This window comes from Aquarana catesbeiana, linkage group LG12 (genome assembly GCF_042186555.1).
Source record: "Aquarana catesbeiana isolate 2022-GZ linkage group LG12, ASM4218655v1, whole genome shotgun sequence".
In the NCBI taxonomy this organism is placed as follows: domain Eukaryota; kingdom Metazoa; phylum Chordata; class Amphibia; order Anura; family Ranidae; genus Aquarana; species Aquarana catesbeiana.
In genome coordinates this window covers 35,150,274-35,169,141 of record NC_133335.1, presented here as the reverse complement: position 1 = coordinate 35,169,141, position 18,868 = coordinate 35,150,274, and the positions used below count along the sequence as shown (strand labels likewise).

Sequence of the window (18,868 nt, the reverse complement as noted above, 5' to 3'; positions counted from 1 at the left end):
TGCACCCCCCTCTTCCCCCCCTGTGTCACCACCATACCTGCACCCCCCCTCTCCCCCCCTGTGTCACCACCATACCTGCACCCCCCTCTCCCCCCCCTGTGTCACCACCATACCTGCACCCCCCTCTCCCCCCTGTGTCACCACCATACCTGCACCCCCTGTGTCACCACCATACCTGCACCCCCCTGTGTCACCACCATACCTGCACCCCCCCTCTCCCCCCCCTGTGTCACCAACATACCTGCACCCCCCTCTCCCCCCCTGTGTCACCAACATACCTGCACCCCCTTCTCCCCCCTCTGCTGGGGGCACCTTATGTAAGGACAGACTCTGCTGGGGGAACCTGATGGCATCTGGTGGCAGGTGACACGCTCAGGGGTCCCACTGATTCTGCATTATGGTGAGTTGAATGATTTCATTATTTATATTACAATGTAATAATAGTAATAATGCGCTTCAATCATCCTGACATTATAACAACCATGGTGCCGGGATGATTGAAGTGCTAACACCAGGTGTTTGGAGTATCTTTATCTGCTGATTATTAAACTCTGGAATACACATTGCTATTATGGTGTAGGATCTGGGTCTGCTGTCCCTCCATCCCTCTACCCCCCTTTCCCTCTGCATCCCTCATTCATCTCAGACTCTAACCACACCCCATTTAGCCACGCCCATGTAAGCCACGCCCACTATTTCACGTAAACACGCCGCATTTTCCTTTTTCCTATGCCCCGCCTACTATCGCATGCCCCGCCCCCTAATTATAGCCTGACTCCGCCTACAGCCAAAAAAAGTGTCCCGAATTTTTTTTCCCCAATGTCGGCAACTATGTAAGTATACATTTTGTTTCTCTGTATGTATAATGCAAAGCCCTTGTGTGATAATACTTCTTACAGTTCAATGAATACTCAACTACTGTCTACAGTATCTACCTTTGCATTTACAATGTCTAACTCTGTTGCAATGAAGCTTGTTTTAGTACTGGAAACATTGACATTTCTTGGGTTTATTGATTAACAGTGTCAGATATGTTGGTTAAAAACTTTATATTTGGGCTCCATAACAATATTCTGACTGATTTCTGTGTGTCTTTTACAGAAGACATTTTGCAGAGGACCATGACATCTGCCTCTAGAGATCATACAGATAATATACTTATATTACATCATCCTGCACTTCAACCTGGAGACAAGAAAGAAGAGGTAAGGCAAAATGTTTCTGCAAGAAAGAAGGAAGAGGTGGTCAATAGTACATTCTAGTAAAACAAAAGATTGTGGTCAATCAGATCTCAGCTGCAATTTTTCTAACCACTCTGAAAATAACCGTAGACACTTAGCCCCGGTTCACACAGGGGCGGCACGACTTGCAGGTCGCCTCACCGAGGCAACCTGCACAAGACTTCCACGGTGACTTGCAAAAACGACTTCTGTATAGAAGTCTATGCAAGTCGCCCCCAAAGTAGTACAGGAACCTTTTTCTAAGTCGCAGCGACTTGCGTCGCTCCTATTAGAACGGTTCCATTGTACAGAATGGGAGGTGACTTGTCAGGCGGCTAGGTCGCCTGACAAGTCGCCCCTGTGTGAACCGGCTCTGAGGGGAAGATTTACCAAATCTGGAGAGTGAAAAATCAGGTGCAACTCTGCATTAAAATCAATCAGCTTCCAGGTTTTATTGTCAAAGCTTAATTGAACAAGCTAAAATTAGAAGCAAATTGGTTACCATGCACAGCTGCATCGGATTCTGTGTGCACCAGTTTTATTAACTCTCCCCCTTGATGTCATGTAGACATAACCGAGGACCTGGGTTCACACTGAGGAACAGAGCGGCTCACAGCAGGGGGTCCGATGCGTCTCCATTCACCATTTCAGGTCCGATTTCAGCCCGCATTTTTGGTTGGATTCAGACCTGAAATGAACCAGAAAACGCATAGGACTCCTGTGCAATTTGCACCAGAGCCACTCTGGTGATATGTGAACCGGCTTCATAGAGAGCCGGTCACAATCTGCTGACATGCGAATTGAATGCGGAGCATCCCTGCCTTAAAGGAATTGTAAAGGCTCTTTTTTTTAAATAAAAAAAAAACAAAAAACACTTACCTCCACTGCGCAGCTCGTTTTGCACAGAGTGGCCCCAAAATCTTGTCTTCTGGGGTCCCCCAGCAGCTCACGGCTCCTCCCCACATCAGAAGCGCTCTCCCGGGGGGGTTACCTTTGCGAGCGCACTCACGAGTCCAGCATTTGAGTCCATAGACACGAATGCCAGACTTGGCCCCACCCCTCATCATTGGATCTGATTGACAGCAGTGGGAGCCAATGGCTGTGCTGCCATCTATTCTGTCAAGAGCCGGGACCCTGTGGAAAGAGGGAGAGTGCCGACAGAAATACGGGGCTCAGGTAAGTAAAAATGGGGAGGGGAGGGGGGGCCGCTCACTGCCAGGTGTTTTTTCACCTTAATGCACAGGATGCATTAAGGTGAAAAAACACGAGGATTTACAACCCCTTTAAGGTTTCGTGCCAACCAGTGCTTCCCTTAACATGAATTCCCTGAGCCTCAGGCGATTCTGCTTAGGCTTATGATAAAATATAGTGATAGATAATAGAGTGAAAGCACTCTAATGCCCTGTACACACGGTCGGACTTTGTTCGGACATTCCGACAACAAAATCCTAGGATTTTTTTTCCGACGGATGTTGGCTCAAACTTGTCTTGCATACACACGATCACACAAAGTTGTCGGAAAATCCGATCGTTCTAAACGCGGAGACGTAAACACGTATGTCGGGACTATAAACGGGGCAGTGGCCAATAGCTTTCATCTCTTTATTTATTCTGAGCATGCGTGGCACTTTGTCCGTCGGATTTGTGTACACACGATTGGAATTTCCGACAACAGATTTTGTTGTCGGAAAATTTTATATCCTGCTCTCAAACTTTGTGTGTTGGAAAATCCGATGGAAAATGTGTGATGGAGCCTATACATGGTCGGAATTTCCGACAACAAGGTCCTATCACACATTTTCCGTCGGAAAATCCGACCGTGTGTACGGGGCATAACAGTTTGGTAATGTCCTTTTCTGTTTTGTATGACTGTTGTGCACAAAGCCAGTTTCATAAAGACATGTTTTGTTGAGTTTGGTGTAGAGAAGCTCCAGTGGCCTGCACAGCACCCTGACCTCAATACCACACCTTAGGTGTACAATAAAATCCAATTGCAAACAAGGTCTTCTACAACACTGGTACTTGACACCAGTACAATGCACACATAGTTACATAGTAGGTAAGGTTGAAAAAAGACACAAGTCCATCAAGTCCAACCTATGTATGCGATTATATGTCAGTATTACATTATATATCCCTGTATGTTGCGGTAATTCAGGTGCTTATCTAATAGTTTCTTGAAGCTATCAATGCTCCCCGCTGAGACCACCGCCCGTGGAAGGGAATTCCACATCCTTGCCGCTCTTACAGTAAAGAGCCCTCTACGTAGTTTAAGGTTAAACCTCTTTTCTTCTAATTTTAATGAGTGGCCGCGAGTCTTGTTAAACTCTCTTCTGCGAAAAAGTTTTATCCCTATTGTGGGGTCACCAGTACGGTATTTGTATATTGAAATCATATGCCCTCTCAAGTGTCTCTTCTCCAGAGAGAATAAGTTCAGTGCTCGCAACCTTTCCTCATAACTAAGATCCTCCAAATGTATTAAGTGGAGGGTGGTAACAGCAAAAAGGGGGGGGGGGGAGCAATGTCCGCGGTTTCGGAATGGGATTTTCAACAATTTGTTATAGTAAGGTGGCCACAACTTTTGTCTATATGGTGTATGTACATTGTCAGCTATACTAGTCACGCAATGTCTATGGGCATATTTAAAGTTGGAATGGATCTCTTCCACTTTCCTTCTATTAAAAAAAACAAAACTGGTAGCTTTCACACAAGGGCCTTCGTTGAGCCTTCTTTTTGATCAGTATGTAATTAGCTGCGTCTTTTTAAGTGCAAAGAAATGACTATAGAAAACAGTAAATGGTCAGAACCAAATTCTAGCAGCGTGCTCAGTTTTTTAAAAGATTTTTTTCTAACAGAGTGATGTTAAGTTTGTATTTTGAAATAAAAAAACAGACTCACAATATAGAATTAGTTGATTCAACCCACCAATAAAATTGTTATCCATTTTTTGGAGGAGTTGACCAATATGATAAACTTCAAACAGCAGCTTGAAGTCATATAGAATACATTTCAAATAAAACTAAATACATTACAAATGAATTAAAATGCTGTTCCAGTCAAAAAAAGTTTTTTTTTCCATAGTGCTTTGAACCTTTATCAGGTTTTTAAGGTCTTTGTTCCTATTGGACAGATTTTCCTTCTTTTCGTGTCAGAGGGACTTTCCCTAATAAAGAGATAGTGATAAACAGTTTTGGTAGGGTCTGGAATAAATAAAAACATTTTTATTGCAGTAGCTATCTTCGTGTCCTGGTGATACCCGTGTCCCTGATTTATTGACCTTGTGTCACCAGCACAGGAAGTGAGCAGAAATCTGACAGTTTCTATTGCTTCTCTGTTCCAATAAACAAAAAAAAAAGAATGCATATCAAGCACACTTTATGCTATTAACACTTTGTTCTCCTACAGGATTTTAGTAGCAGTAAAAACGTGGAAGCCATGCTTTGCATTGGCCTAAATGCACGTTCCCGTGTCTGGCGTTAATACATTCTATTGGCCAGAATTCTGGACATTAGAATGCATTACCACAGCAACGGGTCTACCATTAACACATTTTTTGGTGTTTTTTTTATGCTCAAGAGCTCCACTCCTGAACAATTTCAATCAGGATTAAAAATCTATTTATTTCTCATAATCAGCTTTGGCTGGCAGCCACACAATAATGTCATAAGGTACAATGCATGGCTAATAGCCCTACATTATATGTGAGGATGGTGAGGAGAGTGCCAAAGCCTTCCAGACCTAGGGATTAGGTAAGTAATTTTAGAAACATGGATGTCGCCCTTGGGACTTTGAATGAGGTGTGCACAATTGGCCAATAAAATTGACAGATGTAAATACAGTAAAGTATTTATTACAGAAATAGTCACACAAAAAAAAAGTAACATACAAAGGCAAAGCCGATACAATATTGCACATAGTTAAAGATAGCATTGCATTTAAAGTACATGACATCTATAACACCCAAAGCATTTCACGAGATGTGGCTCGCTCTTCAGGGGTGGATGCATGTGGGATAGATCTGGAAATGAATAATCAAAAAGTAATGTAACACATGAACAAATGATGGACAAATGTTAAGAGGGGCCTCACAGAAAAAAGAAAGACCCATACTCCAATTGACAAAGTCTAGGTGCCTGTGGCTATGTTCACTGAGGATGGCAGCAATATATGCTTGGGAAGGGAGCTGAGGAAGCGGTGAACCAAAATACCTTGACCAAGGAATAACGGGAAGGCGGACATGGCATGGGTAGAAACGAGCAATCCTAAATAATTTGCTCAGGTATCAGATAAAATGTAATGCAATATGTATATAATCAAACATTGCTAAATTAGCAAAATTGTAACAGAGTATATGATAGAATGCATGTATAAACCAACCTGTTGCAATGATAAGGCCAAGGAAAAATGTGTGCAATACTGCAGATATGTGAAAAGGGATGTCAGTAAAGGCAATCCCTTAAAGGAAAAAGAAACGTGAAAGAATGTGAATATAAAAAACATGACCAAGCACAGAGAAGTGCTCAATATGGAGGATAAAGCAACAGCAGAATGAGCTGTCCCATGTGAGGTAAAAGAGTGAAATGAAAAATCCTAGTCATGTGTGCTCTCCCATTTATAACCCCACAAGGGCTCCAGTGGACTCCGCCCCTAGATAATCCGTTTAGGTGTCAACTATAGTATAATAGGTGTATTACCAACATTGCTAAATTAGCAAAATGACCATGGAGTATATAATGGAATGCATGAATGCATGTATAAACCAACCTGTGGTGATGGTAAGGCATATAATGAGGCCAGGGAAGAGTATGTACAAGACTGCAGATAGGTGAAAAGGCATGTCAAAAAAGCAATCCCTAGAAGAAAAGTGAAAATGTGAAAAAGTATGAATATTAGAAACATAGCCAGGCACTTTGGAGTGCTTGGTGTGAAAGGTACCTGTGTAGGATCAGTAGCTTGCAGCAACAAAATGAGCTGTCCCATGTTAAGTAAAACAGTGAAATAAAAAAAATAATAAAAATGATAAAAAAAAAAGAAATACCAGCAGGCTCTGCCCCCAACACCATGTATGAGGTGGCAGGACATGTTGGCGCTGGAACGCCAACCGCCAAATGGGGATGCGCATGCGCGGGCTACCCCCAGCCATCCTAGATGACAGACCATGCCCATAGACATTGACGCTGCTGATGCGAATGTCACGCGATGGGATGGAAACATGGCGCTGATGTGCTGGTGGCCCTGCCCGTCCCAAGGGGCGGGGGGGTGGGACAGCAGGAGGTATGAATAACCTGTCTTCGTGCACATCGCAGCTCCCCCCACAAAAATCGTATTCCTTATTTCCTAGAGTTAACAGGCATTTAACCTTTGCAGTGCAGTGGGGCCCCACTGTAAAGGTTGTTTTTTTGTTTTTTTTTTACATTTCTGGAGTTGGGTTTAAAGCAATTTTAATGCGCTGCCAAAACTAGCTCATGTAGAAGTCTGTTTCTCTGTTACACAGTACTGTAAAGAAGGCTTTTTCGTATGCAAAAATTGGACCTCTTTTACTCAAGGTGCAAGAAGCTCCCCCTTGTGTTTTTTTAATGTTCTATGAAAGACTCTGTAAACTTCCTAAATAAATCCAAATGACAGGTCCCTGCAATAGAAGAGATATTATACCTACTTCCATGGGGGGCCTGTGTCCCCAACTCTTAGGCCACCTTCACACTGGGGCTTTGGGGGTGTTGCCAGTAAAGTGCCGCTATTTCTTTTGGCCGCTAGCAGAGCGCTTTTACCCCCCGCAAGTAGCCGAAAAAGTGTCAAAACTGCCCGCAAAGTGCCGCTGCGTTTCGGCAGCGCTGCTCATTGATTTCAATGGGCAGGGGCGCTTTAGGAGCGGTGTATACACCGCTCCTACAGTGTTGCAAAGATGCGGCTTGCAGGACTTTTTTTACCGTTCTGCCAGCGCACGAGGGCTTTCACATTGGAGTGAGAGGAGAGGCTCTTTCAAGGCGCTTTTCAGGCGCTATTTTTAGCATTATAGTGCCTGTAAAGCGCCTCAATGTGAAAGCAGCCTTACTGATTTCCATTGCTGCAGCCTCCATTATGTCAGGCTCGGAGACCAGCAGCTATAGTATGGGGACTCCCATTGACCAGCAAGATTGATATACAAGCCGGTCACCCTAGCAAATAACACCAGCTCACCTGAAGTGCGGAATCTATTTACTAACCGGTGTTCACCAGAGCTCCCGATGATGGAGATGGGTTTAGCTGCTTGTTAGCACCTGGTCACGGTCCTCAGGATCGCACCACCAGGAGATGAGCAAGCTGGGGTCTAGCTGCAGATATAGCAGGTAAGGATCAAGCAGAAGCATAGTCAGTAAACAAGCCAAAGGTTGGTAACAAGTAGTTTCAGGTTGGGATCAAGCTGAACTCTAGGTTCACACCTATGCATTTTTTGGTGCATTTTGCAGTTTTCAGAAATGGACTACAGTCCATTTACCATGGTTTCCTATGGTACACATTCACATCTATGCGTTTTGCAGCTGATTTGTTTTTGTAAAGGGTCGGGGACTTTTTTTCCTGCATTTTGCATGTAGGAAACTTCAATGGAATAGCACCAGAAATGCAAGTGTTGTGTTTGTGATGTGATTTTTTTTATGAGTTTTGCATTTTTTTTTTTTTTTTTTTTTTTTAAAGATATTTTTATTAATTTTACAAATCAGTTGTACAAAACAAGCACAACAAACATCCACTTAATATGCTCGGTCAGTCATTGGTAAACAGTAATAACATGTAGCTCATATAAACAGAGACAGACATTGGTACATCTGCTAATATTAGTACGCAACTACCCATACAAGCAATTCGTCTGTATATAACGGTACCAATAATTTGCATAAATTATATGCTATCCCGGCGCGACCTGTAAATGCCCCAACTACATATCCTACAAGGTGAGGGTCAAAGGGCTAGCAAGCCATCTACCCCAAATTTTATGGAATGTTTTTGTCCGTTTCCTTAGTTCGAAAGTAAGTTTATACAGTGGTATCACATCATTGATTAATTTTAGCCATAGGGATTTCAAGGGTGTTGATACACCCTTCCATGACATCAGGATGGTCTTTCTAACGTAAAAGTAGAGGATTCGTAGTAATCTTTTGGCCTGTGTTGGTAGTTGTAAATCTCCAAAGATCCCCAACAGGCCATTTTTTGGGTGGATGATATTGGGGAGGCCTAAAGCAGAGGAAATGAAGGAGCCTACTTCCACCCAGAAGTCCTGAACCACTGGACAGGTCCAGAAGCAGTGCATGAAATCAGCACTCCCTCCACAACCACGAAAGCATTTAGCGGAGGCCTTCAGCCCCATTTTGTGTAGTCTGGCCGGGGTAAGATGAGAATGGTGAAAAAATTTAATCTGTATAACTCTATCTCTAGATGAAATGACCGTGGCTTTATATGTGTCTCTGAATTCAGTCCAGTCTTCCTCAGTAAATGAGATGTCCATGGATGTCCATTTTTCCTGCGCTTTACTAAATCGGGGGTTAACGTCCGTCATTAGGGCCGCATAATAGGTAGAAATAAGCTTATTAGGGTCTGGTTGTCTTAGTAGTCTCTCTAGTGGGGGCAAATTAATGGGATTCTTTAAGGAGCCAAACTGAGCTCGTATAGCATGCCTAAGTTGATAATAGTGGAACAAATAAGAGCGTGGTAGGCCAAAGTCTAAGCTCAGTTGTTGAAAAGTTTTAAACCCTTGGGCATCATACAAATGACATAAGTATTTTATTCCCTTAGAGTGCCATCGCTGAGTGTCGGGCTATGAGTGTAGTTCCTGCAAAGTAGGGTTGAACCACAGGGGATTATTTGGGGATGTGGACCAGGAATATTTAGAGATTTTTGTAATGATATATCGAAAAAGTAAAAGAGAAGTTGCTAGCATAGAGGTGCCTGGTCGACTTGGAACCCTACCTCTATAAACAATGTTATGTAGAGTTTCCATGGAAGACGCCATGGCTCCCTCAGTGGTAGTACATGCATTTGCCGGGACCGGACATAGCCAATCATGCACATGCACTAACTGTGATGCTAAGTAATAAAGAAAAAAATTTGGAAACGCCAACCCCGCCATATGTGATGGCAGCCTTAACGTCTCCAGTGCCACCCTGGGGGTCCCCCCACTCCACAGGAATGTTGTACAAATCGTATCTATCCTTTTAAAAATAGATTTGGGGATTTTGCAAGGGGAGTTAGCCAGCACGTATAGCAGTTTCAGTAAGTAGATCATTTTAAGTAGGCTTGCTCTTCCCATAAGATCTAGGGGCAAGTCCATCCACTGCTTAATTTGTTCCTGTAGTCTATTCAGTATGGGGTCTAAGTTATTAGTAATGTAGGTGGATAAAGGCGATTGTACCAATACCCCAAGGTATCGAAAGGAAGTTACTACCTGTAAGTTGGAGTCCGGGTGGATCTGGGAGATTGCTGCTGAATCCAAAGGGAACAGGCTGGATTTGTCCCAGTTCACCCAGAATCCAGAGAAATCTCCAAACCTATTAATCTCGGCCAACAGCGACCGAAGTGATGTATTAGTATCTGCCAGATACACCAAAGTGTTGTCTGCATACAATGAAATACGTTCCTCAATGGTAGCAATAGGCAGGCCTTTGATGGAAGGGGATGTACGAATTCGAGCCGCCAGCGGTTCCATAGCCAAGGCGAACAGAAGCGGGGATAAAGGACATCCCTGCCTCGTGCCCCTTGCAATGGAGAATGATTTAGTGATTGAGGAATTAACGCGCACTCGGGCTTGGGGGGATGTGTAAAGTAGTCTAATCCATGCCACCATGCGAGGACCGAAACCATACACCTGCAGCACACGAAAGAGATATGGCCATTCCACACTATCAAATGCTTTACATGTGTCCAAAGACACAATGGCACGGGTACGTGAACACTCATGAGGGTATTGCAGGTTGTGGAATAGTCTGCGGATATTCATTCTTGTGGATCGTCCAGGTATAAAACCCCCTTGGTCACTATTGACCAGGGACGTAACTACAGTATTTAAGCGGTTTGCAAGCACTTTTGCTAGGATCTTAACATCCACATTTATGAGGGATATTGGGCGGTATGATTCACATTTAAGTGGATCTTTGCGGGGTTTCAGCAGGAGCACGATCAAGGCTTCTCGCATGGTGGGGGGAAGGATACCAGCCTCCAAGGCCTTATTATATGTACGTAGCAGAAATGGGCACAGTAAATCCCTGAATTGTGAATACCATTCAGTGGGATAACCATCCAGCCTGGGAGTCTTGTGGGCTGGCATTTGAGCAATGGCTACTGCAATCTCTTCAACTGAGATGGGAGCGTCTAACATCTCCCTCCCCTCAGTAGAAATGGAGGGGAGAGATATGTCAGCAAGGTATTCGTTTAGCTGGGTTTCAGTGTACTCAGCTCTAGAAGTGTAAAGTTCTGTGTAGAAGTTTAAAAAAGTTTCCATAATATCCCCAGGGACCTCACTCATTTGGCCTGTCTTAGTATAGATACGAGGAATGGATACCGCAGGGCGATCAGGCCTTGTCAGATATGCTAGAAGGCGTCCAGCCTTGTTACCATGTTCAAATGATTTCTGTGCTGTGTGTAACAGTTTCTTTTTTGTAAGGTCTAACAGACGTATTTCATATTCCCTACGTTTCAATAGCCATGTTTCTCTTGTGTCTGGGGTCGGATCAGAGGTATATACAGATTCTGCTTGTACCATGGCAGTTTCAAGTTCCGCTGTATGCTGTTGGTTGTTTTTCCTCAAGACCCCAGTGATGGACATAAAGGTGCCCCTCAATGAGGCCTTGAAGGCCTCCCACTCAATAGAAGGATCCACTGTCCCCACATTGTCCCTCCAGTATTCCTTAATACCTTGCCTACATGTTCCCTGTACCACCTCATCCTCCAGCCAATAAGAATTTAACCTCCAAATGGAGGGGGTAGATCCTGGAAGGATGGTGAGGTCCACAGAAAGGGGCGCATGGTCTGAAACCCCTCTAGGTAGATAGGAAGTTGCAGCGACAAAGAGGAGAGTGTCTGCTGGGGCGAAGGCCATATCAATTCGAGACATGGTGTGAAATGAGTCTGAATGACAAGAAAACTGACTATCATCTGGGTGTTTCCAGCGCCATAATTCAGTAAGGTCATAAACCGGCATCCAGTTCAAAAGGGAGGGAAAGGGTCTACCCCTACCCCCCAAGCGATCCATGGCCGGGTCCAGTACAGCATTAAAATCACCAATGTAAAGGAGAGGTCCGGGGGGTCTATCCAATAAGTACAGTGACAATTTCAATAGTACCTCTGCCGAAAAGGGCGGAGGAATATAGAGGTTAACAATAGTAAACGTTATTGAGGAGATTTGTAGAGTAAGTACGACATATCTCCCATTTGGATCTGTCTTGACCTGTAGAGTTTCTGCTGGGAGGGATTTAGCCACTAGGATAGAAACTCCCCTAGAGTAATTTGTGTGCGTAGCATGATAACCTTGAGCCAGCCATGGACGCCTAAGGGCCTTCACCTTAGTGTCAGTTAGGTGGGTCTCCAGTAGACACACCACATGAGGATGACATTTCTTTAGGACTGAAAAAACGAGAGATCGTTTTTGGGGGGCATTCAAACCTCTAGTATTCCATGACACTATTTTTAAGGACCCTGACATTGTAAGACAAACAATATATCATGATCATAAGGACAAATAAGCACATACTTATCTAGTACCTCACAGGCCGCGCCAGGCCACATGCATTCAATGATATGTATAGCACATTTCAAATACCTATGTTTACTCGAGTCTGCATTGCCAGTATACAGGCCCGAGTAAGCCAATAAACCATTCCAAGCAGCATCTATATAAATTGCAAAAAAGAAAAAAGAGGGAAAAAAACAAAAAAAAGTACAAAAGAGCACAAAAAAGTGCAAACCGTGTTTGATAAACCCATAACCCCCACCCCGCTCGGCCATCCCCAACTTAGCGAGCCTTGGATCCCAAAACCCAAATAGACCCCTCCTACCCCGTAAAAAAGTGGAAAGGGAAGTGTTATTAAGGGTCCAACTATTCCGTGGTCACACCACTGTCTGGTGGGGAGGTAACGTGGAGATCAGTGTGGCTCCCAACTAACATTAGAAAAAAAATAAAGTTATGTCCTGATCCAGGATGTCTTTTCGGTATGTTTTATGGGAAGACCCAAGAAAAAAAAAAAGGAAGAAAAACAAGAATAATGACAGGCCAAGCAGGAATGTTAAAGGTTGTTGCAGGATTATAGATCTTTCTTCTTTCTCTTCTCTCCCCTTCCCTTCATTATAAGACCTCAGGTATAGGTGAGTAGCCCCATATGATGAGGTTGACATTTAGTGGATGGGGGACTGCATGGTTTCATCCATGAGGAGTTCAGCAGAGGGGAACATTAAACAGGGGAAGCTGTCAGTGACCTCTGCGCCTGTCTGCTGGCCCGTAGCGGTCGTTTAGCCAAGCCATGGCTTCTTTAGGGCTAGAGTAAAAGTGAGCTTTACCATCGAATATGATGCGGAGCTTGGCAGGAAACAGCATGGCATATTTCAATCCCTCCTCACGTAAACGACTCTGCTGAGAATGATATGCGCTGGCGCTGCACCTCAGCGGAGAAGTCAGGATAAATAGAGATATTGTTGCCGTTGTATTTAAGCGGACCTTTCTCTCTTGCTATTCGTAAGATGGCCACTTTATCCTGGAAATTGAGGATGCGAGCGATGATTGAACGTGGAGTTGCTCCCTCTGGGGGAGGACGTGGGGGTGTACGGTGTGCCCTCTCAATCACATATGAGAACGATGGCGCATCAGTGCCAAAGATATCTCTCAGCCAGGAGTATAAAAATTTTTCAGGGTGAGAGCCTTCCGCGCGTTCAGGGAATCCAACAAAACGTAAATTGTTCCTTCTAGAACGATTCTCCAAATCGTCAATTTTTGCGCGGAGAGCTGCTAGTTCCCCAGTATTATCTCTCACTTTAACAGTTAGGGGGTGCATAGTGTCCTCCACGGAACTAATACGTTCCTCCATATCCCCAGCCCTGTCACGGAGGTTTTGGACATCCTGCTTGAGGAGTGAGAAATCCATTCTTATGGATGCTATTTGAGTAGTGAGGGAGGCCTTACAATCTTGTATAGCCAGCATAATGGTGGTTAGGGTTGGTTCAGCAGGGGGATTCAGCTCACCATCATCATCAGTGGATTGCTGGGGGTCCTGAGTGGTCTGGGGGTCTTGTGATAACTGGGAGACTGTGTACGGAAGATAGCAGGAGTAGAAGCACTCACCCCACTAGCAGAGCTCCGGTCATCAGACAGATTCGCCTGCAGCGTGGCTGCCTGAGAGGCCTGTGTCCCGGCGCCATCTTGCCTCCGGAATCCCGCCAGACAGTCCGACGTAGATGGGGGCCAAGCCGGCCCGTATTTCACCATGGTAGCCAGCCTGCCTTGTGCCCACCACCGTGGGGAACAAATTGAAACCTTCGGTGAGGATATAGGACTCAGGATGCCTGTAGGATGATTGTTGAGAGCCGGAGCGCTGTAACTATGCGGCCGCTTGCTCCACCATCAAGCCACGCCCCCCTTTATTTTTTTGTTTAAACACTGTATACAGTTGGTTGCTAAGGAGTGGGCCTTGAAGCCGGCTGCCACATCCTTAATGACCAATCAGTCATTAGCAATGAGTCATGACAGCTGAATGTTAAAAAAAAAAAAAATCAGGAAAAAAAACAGCATGAGGTCCCCCCGGTCCATACCAGGCTCTTTGGGCCTAGTATGGATTCGGAGGGGACCCCCCAACACCAAAAGTAAGGAAAAATGTCATGTGGTCCCCCCACAAAAATCTACGCCAGACCCTTATCCAAGCATGCAGCCAGGCAGGTCAGGAAAGAGAGGGGACGAGTGAGCACCCCCCCCGAACCATACAAGGCCGCATGCCCTCAACATGGCTCCGCCCTCTGCCCCAAAGCACCTTGCCCCCATGTTGATGGGGACAAGGGACTCTTCCACACAACCCTGGCCGGTGGTTGTGGGGGTCTGCGGGCATGGGGCTTATCCGAATCTGTCCCCCCCCATGTGAATGAATTAAAACAACAAGAGAAGGGTTTTGACAAATCCTTTATTAAAAATGAAAAATGTTCTCCATCATAGCTCCAACATGTCTTCTTTCTCCGGTACCAATGTCTTATTCCTCCGGTAGTTTCTCCTCTCTTCAGTGCTGTCTTCTCCTTGAGCTGTCTTCTCCTTGAGCTGTCTTGTTCTTGTGCTGTCTTCTCCTTGAGCTGTCTTCTCCTTTTGCTGTTTTCTTCTTTGCTGCTGCTTACCCGTTAAAAACAAAAAAAGCCGATCTTCTAACGCTGTCTTCCTCCGTTGTGTTGTCTCCCGCTGTCTGCCATTTCTCATATAGCCATGGGGCTTGGCCATCCGATGATGTCACCCGGAGAACCTGCCCCTTGTGACGTCACAAGGGGTCATTAGAAGAAGATTGGCTTTTTTTGTTTTTAGCGGGTAAGCAGTGGCGAGGAATAAAACAGCTCAAGGAGAACACAGCTCAAGGAGAAGACAGCACCAGGGGGAGAAGACTGCACCGGAGGGAGAAAGGACTTGTCAAAAATCATCTCTTGTGTTTTTTTAACACTTCACTGCTTTTTGGGGTGAATGGGTAGGGGTACAATGTACCCTATACTCATTCACATAGGGGCCAGGATTGGGGGGCTCCCTTTCTTAAAACTGTCTTTTCTCTGATTTTTATGATGGCAATTTTTTATTTAAATTCAGCTGTCAGTGGGGAACCCCACTAAAAGCTGATGACCCATCGGTTGTTAAGGACACAACGGCCGACTTCCCAGCCCGCTCCTTAGCAAGCAACAATGTACAGTGTGTTTAAAAAATAAATAATAAAAAGATGTAAAATGCAAAATGCATGAAAACTGCATGCAAAAACGCATAAAAAAATGCATAGATGTGAACCTATGCATAGATGAGGAACAAGCCAAGGGTCAGGATTGAGTGGTAGCAAAGATATTGGCGGCAGCAGGAAAGACAAAAGCGAGATACTGGCTGGAGAGAGCACAATAACCTGGCAAACAGGAAGTGCGGAAACATGGCTTAAATCAGGGAAGTTCATGGGAGGAGTAAAGAGTTCAAGGTTTAAGACAAACAAGGTTCAAGGCTTGTTCAAGGAATTGTACAGTGAACTGTCCAGGATTCCAGGTGGCTCACCAAGAAGGGACATTGCCTGACTCTGCAGAGGTTTCGGGTTCAAATCCAGGCCCTGACACATTAGACCAGGGCTCAACTAGCCAGGCCTTAAGAGTTACTTGCCAGCAGTTGCCCCACCCAACCCCTACCCTGCCCTGCCCCGCCCCTAAACACCCCCTCGTAAATTACCTCATGAAATGACTGTTAAATTTTTTGTGCAGCTTCTTCAGTGCCACTTCATCAGTGCCCATCAGTGCAGCCCATCAGTGCCCATCAGTGCAGCCTATCACTGCATGGGATCACAGGGAGGAATTGGGAGGAGAGCCAGCCGGATCACACATAGGGAGGAACTCCTGCTGTGACACAGCTTGGATCTGAAATGCCAGCTGCTATCAAACTGTCAGGAACCATGAATCAGACTGAGACAAGAAATGCAGTAAAAATCAAACCTTTTAATGAAATGGTACAGATCAGTAAACATAGTCAAAACATAAGCCAGGGATAGAAAGCCAAGGCAGGTAGTCAGACAGGCCAGTAATCAGGAAAATTAGAGATCAGCATAGTCAGAAGGCAGAAGAACTGTATCAGGAACCAGAAGGGACGTAATTTGGGCAAAGTTTTTCACAGGAACACAGCAGAGAAACTCCAGATATGTATGACCAGGCGAAGGCAGGAAAGAAATGAACAAGGCAGTTTAAATAGCCAGAAGGGGCTGGCTGTAAGCAGGACTGATAAGCAGATAATGATAACCAGGTGAGCCACTGAGAAATCAATGAGTGCTGACAATAATCCGACAGCTGAGCAGCCTGTGCACAGAGAAGAGAGCTGCTAAGAGCCCAGCCCTGACAGTACCCCCTCTTCAACTACCCCTCCCCCTTGGAGGGGCACCAGGTTTGAGGGGAAAATGTCTATGGAAAGCACAGAGGAGAACTGGAGCATGTACATCCGAGGATGAGACCCAAGAGAATTCCTCCTGACCATACCCTTTCCAATGAACATGGTACTGTATGCGCCCATGGAAACTATGTGAGTCAATGATTGATTATATCTCATACTCTTCATGGTTCTCAATCTGAACCAGGCGATGACGTGGTACAGAGGTGGTGAAGCGGTGCTGATAGGCACTGATGAGGCTGCACTGATGGGTACAGGAAACATGGAATACATTTGAAATGTGCATGTTAGAAGGAAGGTCTAATGCGTAATCCACTGGGTTGATCCTACGGAGAATACGGAAAGGCCCAATATACCGCGTTGCCAGTTTCAGTGAGGGAATATGGAGTCGGAGGTTACGAGATGACAGACAGGCCTTCTCCAAAACCTGGTAGGAAGACGCAGGTTGGCGTCAGCAGTCATAATGGAGTCTGTACCTATCACTGGCACATTGCAAGGACTCTGGGAACCTGCACCCAAGTGAAACGGAGATTACAGAGATGCTCCTCAAATGCAGGAATTCTTTGAGGAACAAATGTGTCAGGCAACATGGATGATTGGAAACCATAATTCGCCATAAACTGAGACAATTGGGAGGCAGCATTGACGGCACTATTGTGAGCAAATTCCGCCCAAGGTAAGAGGTCCGACCAGTTGCTATGGTGGTCAGAGATATAGCAACATAGGAATTGCTCCAAGGCTTGGTTGGCTCGTTCTGTGGCCCCATTCGACTGTGGGTGATACACAGAGGAGAAGGAAAGCTGAATTCCCAACTGTGCACAAAAGGCCTGCCAAAACCTGGAGATAAACTGGCCACCCCTGTCCGGGATGATAATCTTGGGTAGCCCATGTAACCGAAAGATCTCCCGAGCGAAAATGAATGTCAGTTCTTTGGATGAAGGCAACTTCTTAAGTGGAATACAATGAGACATCTTCGAGAATCAGTCTACCACCATAAGAATAACTGTGTTGCCCTGGAAGTTGGGTAACTCCACAAAAAAATCCCATAGACAAGTGGGTCCAAGGCCTCTCTCCATTTGGTTTAGTTTGTAGGAGGCCCACTGGAAGATGTCATGGTATTTTACTCTGAGCACACATGGAACACACGGCTACGAAGTCGGTTACATCGGCGAGGAGACTGGGCCACCAGAATTGTTGAGAAATAGATCAGATGAGCTGATTCTTGCCTGGGTGACCAGCTGCTTTGGGACAATGGTATCTCTGGAGCAAAGCAGTGTTCTCGAGGACAAACAGCGGTCGCAAGGTTTTTCAGGAGGAGAATGGCTCTGAGCATCCAGAATTCTGTCACCCAAAGGTGACGTGAGACTAGTGCGATTAGGGGCTACAATGCGATCTGGAGGTATCACAGGAGTAGGAACCGACTCCATCTTGGAAGAGGAAGAAAACTGTTGTGACAATGCATCAGCCCTTACATTCTTAGTACTGGGTAAGAATGAGATGTAATTGAAGCTTGACAGAAAAAGAGCACATCGTGCCCATTTGGGAGATAAGCGTTTAGCCTCAGACAAGAATGTGAGATTCTTATGGTCAGTCAAAATGAGGACCAGCACAGTGGTACCCTCAAAGAGATGCCTCCATTCTTTAAGAGCTAAAATGATGGTTAGCAATTCTCTGTCCCCAATCTCGTAATTGCATTCAGTTGGAGACAATTTCTTAGAATTTCTTAGAAAAGTAGCCACAGGGATGCATAGCGCTCTCAGAGGTAGGATGTTGAGACAGAAAGATGCCTACTCCAGTCTCAGACATATCAACTTCAAGAATGAAGGGTAACGTAGGATCAGGATGTGAAGCACAGGAGCTGAAACAAAGACTACCAGAACTGATCAACCAGGAAACGATCAGCCCAGTCTGCCCCTGCTCCACACCCACCCTCAACTTATTTCCATTTGCCAACTGCGAGCAGGCGACTGGAAATTTTGAGAGCTGCATTAGACCATTTAACATTTGTCAGATGCCTGTTTCAATTTCCATACACTTTGGTCACTTAGGGGTTGGAGGATGCAGCGCAGCAGGGCATATAGGCACCCAAAACTCCTAGAAAAGTGCTCAATGCTAAACAGTCTGACAAAGACTGCAGTGCTGGAATGGAGGGAAGAAGTCCAGTCCAGTCCACCAGAGAGGTGAGTATATTACATCTTTTATTGTAAGATCCTGCTATTCAGATATGTTTAGGGAGCTGACAGGGTCTCTTTAAAGTGTACCACTTTGCTGTACAATGAATGAATTAAAAGTTGCTGCATTTGCATTTCAGTCTGAGTCTATGCGGGGGTCAATTAACAAACCCCATTGCTCTATATTCCTAGCTGGCAACCTCTGCTATGTGGAGGGTCTTCTGATATCTATGCATTAAATAGGATAATGTATGGAAGCTCCAAATGTACATTTGTAGCTGTGTCATTGTGGCCGCCAGTGTGATGAGATCAGAGTACAAGATCCTGGGTTCACTCCTGCTTACCTGGATAATCCATTCCTGAATACCACCATA

The 18,868-nt window shown here is 45.1% G+C and overlaps 1 protein-coding gene across 4 annotated transcripts in view; it reads left to right on the top strand.

The window, feature by feature from the left end:
* ZNF831 (zinc finger protein 831) overlaps positions 1-18,868 on the top strand; it is a 216,170-nt gene that overhangs the window by 188,775 nt on the left and 8,527 nt on the right. For all 4 annotated transcript variants that reach the window (XM_073607550.1, XM_073607552.1, XM_073607551.1 and 1 more), the window contains one exon: positions 1,102-1,205. In XM_073607550.1, coding sequence (XP_073463651.1) covers positions 1,102-1,205 — 104 coding nt within the window. The remainder of the gene's footprint in view (positions 1-1,101; positions 1,206-18,868) is intronic.